The sequence below is a fragment of the Dioscorea cayenensis genome, chromosome 4, assembly GCF_009730915.1.
Source record: "Dioscorea cayenensis subsp. rotundata cultivar TDr96_F1 chromosome 4, TDr96_F1_v2_PseudoChromosome.rev07_lg8_w22 25.fasta, whole genome shotgun sequence".
Classification (NCBI taxonomy): Eukaryota; Viridiplantae; Streptophyta; class Magnoliopsida; order Dioscoreales; family Dioscoreaceae; genus Dioscorea; species Dioscorea cayenensis.
In genome coordinates, this window is record NC_052474.1 from 7667665 (window position 1) to 7674294 (window position 6630).

Genomic DNA, 6630 nt, shown 5'->3' on the forward strand with positions numbered 1-6630 from the left:
TGGAAGGTGGTGTTGCTGCTATATTATCCCCAATATCTAGAAAGGTATATTTTTTAATATAAAATGCTAAATTATATGAGTATATTTCATGTCTAGATAACTACAATTATATCATATAGGGTCCAGGGACATCTCACTCACAAAATAATGACATCGGATATTCTAATCCCAATGAAGATGGAGATCAAGATCATATAGCTTCTACTGGTAATCAATTTCATATGGAGGAGTTTTTATTTATTCTATAAAACATAAACTAATTTATTCATTTTTATTTTGCAGATGTAATTTCTAAAAATTAAGATCATGGTTTCATCTTCCTAAAATTAGTATTTCTATTTTGTTGGTGAGATTTCTATTAGTATTTTCCTATTTTGATAAAAAGCAAAATTTATACTTTGCTAATTTGTTTTTTTCTTTCAATTTTCAGGTTTGCAATGAAGCTCGACGTGCCTTTTTTTCTTTAAAATGGGATGTTTTCATTGATGAAAAATTTCAATAGATTTGTGTTTTTGAATCCTGGTTGTTTTGGTTAATGTTGCATGATGCATCTCTTTCAATCTACTCTATATTAAATGAATGTTTCAAGTTTTGGTTCTTAGCTAGCCTTCATTAAGTGAATGTTTTAAAGATATGTTAAATAACTTGTTGGCTTTTCTACTTGTTTCTTAGCCATGTTATCATCATCTTTTTGACTTGGTCTTATTATCATTTGAGTTATCATTACATCCTGAAGCTGCTGTTTAATTATTGTACAAATTAGTTTTAGAAAAAGAATAATGGCATACTTGAGATAATGTGACTGTATCATGGGCATCAGTATCTTTTTTCTGATAGGATGGGAACCTACTCAACTGGGCTTTTACCTTTTGATTTACATGATTTGAACAGTTTCTAGATTAACAAATGTGAAGTTTATCAGCAGCTATCAACAAGCCTGGACTTTCACCAGATACCAACTTCATTTCAGAATGCACTGATTCTTGACTACTTTTGTAAATGTCTGAAATCATGTTTTTATTTTGTGCTGCAAGTTGTCTGGTAATTCCATCTAAATATGCTGCTGAACCAAATTTTTGTGGACTTCCATTCAAGTTTTTTTCTGCTGATTTATTTATTTATTTATCTAGTTGTGATCTTTAGAGTTCCGAGATTTGCGCATTGTTTGAATCTTTCCAGTCACATGATATATTTCTGCTGGAATTATTGTTCTAATAATTTGGTCTGTCACACACATCATGCATCCACTGTCTATCTTATGACACACATCATGCATCCACTGTCTATCTTATGACACACATCAAAAACACAAGTGTATGGGCAAAACATCCCAACTGTATACTTAGATTCACAAACAGTTAGTGCCACCAGTACAAGAGCATATTATTAGCGGAAACTTGAGAACTTCAAGTAGTAAAACACTTAGCTAAAACCTGAAAACTTGTAGTAGCAAACACTTAAGCAGCAAAAGCACAAACTATCATTACTGATATCCAGTGAATTGTAGCAACTATAGGCATCAGTGAACAGAATCAAACCAAGAAAATAAAAAAAAAAAAACATGCATACTCATAAGCTAGGTAGAAGACAGATAGACCCATGTGTGATTCATTTCTGGAAATTCTTGGGTAATTAAAATTTTATTACTTAGTTGTTTTATTTTACATGATAAATATCATTGTTTCTAAGACAATGATATTTATCTACCCTGCTCTACTAATTATTACAAGAGAAATTCTGGAAGACATTGTTGGAAAGCATTTTGTCAAGACTTGGGAATTTATTTGTTGCAGAAATAAAATGGTCGTTATCTCTTAAAGTTTTTTGCTTAAATCTATTTGAATGTAGTTTTTTGCATGCAAAAAGAAATCATCCTTCTTCTTCTAATTGCTCTTTCCAAAGAAACACCTGAAAGAAAATTCATTTCCAAACACCATAAAATCACCAAATTAGAAACTGTGCCTTCTTGCTGTTGTGTTTCCTTTATTGTGCAAAGACTCTAAAAGTTCAGATCTTTCTTTCTAGAACCAAACATTTTTAGCTGTTTTTCTAATGTAACTTTTCATTCAAGTAATTGAGATTTTGTGCTTAAATGGAAAGGTAAATCATATATTCTGCATGCTTACCTTGATGAACCTTCTCTTCAAATTCTCATAAATTTCAAGAAACATAATGATGAGATTGATGAACATTGAAATGAAAATTTGGTCAAAGCAATGTGACAAAATGATTATAAAAGAACAATATTGGACAATGCAACAATACATTCTCTCATGGAGCTCTTGATGTTTGCCAGAGTTTGCTATTTATCATATATATATATATATATATATGTTTAAGTTATCTAAGCATTGTAGAATAATAGAGTTCGATCGTGTAAAACTATAATGCATCCAACTATAATGCACAGACAAATCAAGCTTGTGAGGACATTTGGTTGATAATAATGTTTTTGGATCTGTTTTGTGCAGTATAAAATCGACAATTGAAAGGTACAAGAAGGCAATCGCTGACAATTCAAACTCAGGTTGCATCATAGAGGTCAACTCTCAAGTGAGTTATTTTCTTATCTTCCATAAAAACTAAATCCTTAAGTTTTCAGTTGTTCTACTACTTTGACATGTCTTGCATTGATAAACTAGAGTTCAACAATGCCCAAGTTACAAGCAACTATGCATGCTTTGCACTAATTGTTTGTGACATAAATGTATGAATCAATTTGTAGTACCTCGGAAAAAAATTAGGAAGACTCGACATGGTAAAATGACAATGAATTGTCAAACAAGTATTGTATTACAATATCTTTCAAAACAAATCCATGTAAAAGATTTGTTGCTCTAATCTGGTTTAATTGCAGCAATACTACCAACAGGAAGCAACAAAGTTACGTCACCAAATACAGATTCTACTAAATGCAAATAGGTAAAATATAACATTGGTTAAAATGCAAAGTAGCTAGAAAAATGTTAACTTTCTATTTGATGACTTCCACTAGGAGACCTACAAAAATCAGATCCTCATAATAACTTCAAATAGCTTATGATGTGATTATGTCTTTGTGCATATGTACGTACGACAACTTCCAGGCACTTGGCAGGAGAAGGTTTAAGTTCTTTAACCATAAAGGAACTCAAGCAACTTGAAAGCAGACTAGAAAGAGGAATTGCACGTATCAGATCAAAGAAGGTAAAATTTCATAACTCAAGGCCTTTTGGTAACTGGAGTATGCTCACCAAGTTTAGCACTTAATTATAAAAAGAACTTGAGACCTTGCTGGTAACTAAAAAACTATCACCATAGAAGATAAAATAGTTAATGATTTATATACAGAGGAGTTTACTGCCACATTTTCCATTAGCCATTCTATCTTATTAGAAGAACATGAGCTATTATTCATGTTAAGTGCAATATACATTCATGTTCAGCTATAAAGGAAGGATTGATTATTTCAACAAAATCTCATATGCAATTTAATTTGCATTCCTTGGTCTACATGGCTTACTCATATCTTGTCTTTGTATCACTAGCATGAGTTGCACTTTGCGGAGATTGAGTACATGCAGAAAAGAGTTACGTCATAAGCTTCAACTTTTTCGGTGATTCTTTTCCTTGGTTTATATGATACATTACTGAAAAGACTTGGTGCAAATGTAGGAGCTGGAACTTCAAAATGACAATACATATCTCAGATCAAAGGTAATGGTATGGTGACAACACTAATTGAACTGTCATTTAAATTCTTACGATCTAATAGGGACAAAGATCCACGAAATGCATGCCATTTACATTCACATAGAAAAACATAGTTGTTTGCAAGTTTTGTTCTCTTCTATTTTTTCTAAATGAAAAACATTTCCAAACACGGTTGAGTGCAATGAATGGTCTGCGTGCCTCATTCCTAATCTTAACAGAGCAAGTGATCATAAATTATTGGAATAATTAAATGAAAACTTTTTAGCCTTTTTATCAAAATGCTTGAAGTGCTCATACAAGTGAATTATTCAATTCAGTGCCAGAATAAAAGTAACCAGAGTTATCACAAAACTAGCTTCTACTTATTTAAGACATAAATATCATCTTGCTCATAACATGCATCTTATCTAAGAACACATAATTACAGGATTTCGGCTTTTGTATTTCCCTTGCTTATGTAATAATGCATTGTTTCTAGGACTAGTCATTTTCTGGAACTTATTTTGCAGATTATTATTATTAGTAAGTAATGATTTCTGTTAAAAAAGCCTAGTGTTTTCTTATACAGAATCCAGATAGGGCTATGAAAATAAATAAAGCTACAAAAGCTTGTGATCAAGGAACTTCAGGACTGGGGTGTAACGGGAGACAAGGCTCAGCTTCAGGAAATGCTAATGAACAAGGTTAGACTGGGTTGGCAAAGTTTTTTCTTCATTCCTTAAGTTCAGTTGTATATTTATCAGTTAGTTAATTTTGCAGATAAAATCAAGTTCTCAATTTGTTATTGATGACAAGCGCATTCGGTTGGTGGAGAGGACTAAGCAATCATGAATTACGATTATATTTTGATCATCTCTTGTTATAGGTCTTTCCACAAGATATTGTTAACTCAATTTTTCTTATGCGCACTAATTGTAATTGGTCTGATTTCATTCAAACCAGTCTTGTAATTCACATGCCATTCTTCCATTTCTTTTTTGTAAGAGATCACAACCACTTGTATTGTTGGTTGAGGACCACAACTACATGACATTCTTGAGTTTTGTGATGTAATGAATGCAAAACATTTTTGCATGTATCAATATTACAATTGTGGATGTTCATTTTTAATTATTATTGTATTTTAGGTTGTGGGAAGAAGATAAATATGAATATATGGAGCAGCACAGGAAAAATATAAATATGAATATATGAATATAAATATGAATATATGGAGCTGGAGACCTAGAGCAGCGGAAAAATCCGCCACTGTAGGCATAAAAAATCATATAGCGGCGGATTTTTTTTCTGCCGCTAAAAGCATATGGGCTATAGGTATATTTTCTTGTAGTGTAGTCAAATGAAGCCCTCTTATGTCCACCTAAAAGCATGGTCTCTGTTCAATCAATCTCTCACCATGGAAGTCAAAATTCAACTCACATTCGCTCGCCGTTGGCAACTGTCAGTGGATCAGACTCTTGAACATACCTTGTACTATTGGAATTGGAATTCAATTGTTTCCATTATTCACCCGCTGAGGGATTTAATCTACATCCAAAAGCGGGAGGAATCTTTGAAAGAGAATAAGAGGGAGTGTAGAGCTATCAAAATCACACAAGAAAATTATGTCATCTATTTCATAATCAGCATCTAGATGAACTTTAAACAAACAAGCAAAGATGCCATTCAGTTTAGATGCAGACACAACATTAATTACAAACAGTGAAGACCATAAAACAATAAACACAACTAATACAAAGATAGACACAAAATGGGAGTTAACTAACTCCACTTAATCAGACACCATTCACTAAAGCCATAATGTTAAATAGGCTTCTCCACTCAGTAGCTTAACCTCTGAGCAATAGCCTCAACATCCTCCCCTTGCTCAGAAATACTTCAGTCCTAAACCCTCTCTATAGTACTCATACTTGCTAGATGAGAGGGCCTTAGTAAAGACATCTACAACCTGCTCATTAATGTTGCAATAACAACATCCATCTCACCTTTGTTCATAAGATCTCAAATAAAATAGAACTGAGTATCAATGTGTTTAGTGCTATGGTGTATAAAAGGATTTTTAGTGATTGATATGGCTAATTTATTATCACAAAATATGATAGTAGGTCCAGCTGAATCTTCACTTAACTCCTTCAAGAGACGCCTCAAACAAACTACTTCACAAGCACCTGAAGTAGCTGATATATATTCAGCTTATGTACTTGATAAAGCAGTGATCATTTGCTTCTCAGAACACTAGGAAATTGCCACAAAACCATGAGAAAAAGTCTACCCAGTTATTCTTCTTCTATCATCTGATGATCCTCTCCAATCACTTTCAGTGAAGCCACTGAGCATCCATGTATCTAGATACAATTCCAACAACATACATGATGTCTGGCCTTGTATGGGTTAAGTAGAGTAGACTTCCAACCATGATTCTATACCAAGAGGGATTAACACATCTTGAATTATCCTTCAATTGCAACTTTTCATTTGCATTCATTAGGGTAGAAACTGGTTTATAATTCAGCATTCCTGTCATCTTGAGCAACTCCTTTGCATATCTTTGCTGTGACACAAATAATAACCCCTTTGATTGCTTTACCTCAAGGCTAAGGAAATATCTGAGAGGTCCAAGATCAGTTATTTCAAATTTCTTCATCATACTTTCCTTAAATTCTAATAGCATTTCAAATGAAGATTCCATGTAGATAATACCATCTACATAGAGACACAACAACAATAAATCTGAATATTGTTTGAGCTTCTTGTAAACAGTGGGCTTGTTGACACTTCGGGTGAAGCTAAGTTGCTTGAAATATTGATCAATGCAACTGTACCACACGCTTGGAGCTTGGTGAAGCTGATGTATTCTCCATAAGTGCACAGATCATTACAAGTAATAAAGTGGTACCCCGTAAGGGGTAGGTTTGTAGAATTACAGGGACTGGACTC

General features: G+C 33.1%; 1 protein-coding gene across 1 annotated transcript; it reads left to right on the forward strand.

Moving 5' to 3' along the window:
• The first annotated feature begins 838 nt into the window (after positions 1–838).
• Positions 839–4803, forward strand: LOC120258645 (agamous-like MADS-box protein AGL11). Its single transcript, XM_039266096.1, has 8 exons — positions 839–890; positions 2429–2553; positions 2858–2922; positions 3087–3186; positions 3528–3569; positions 3655–3696; positions 4262–4376; positions 4453–4803. The coding sequence occupies exons 1-8, from the start codon at positions 839–841 to the stop codon at positions 4479–4481; spliced, it is 570 nt and encodes a 189-aa protein (XP_039122030.1). The 3' UTR covers positions 4482–4803.
• The last annotated feature ends 1827 nt before the right edge of the window (positions 4804–6630 follow it).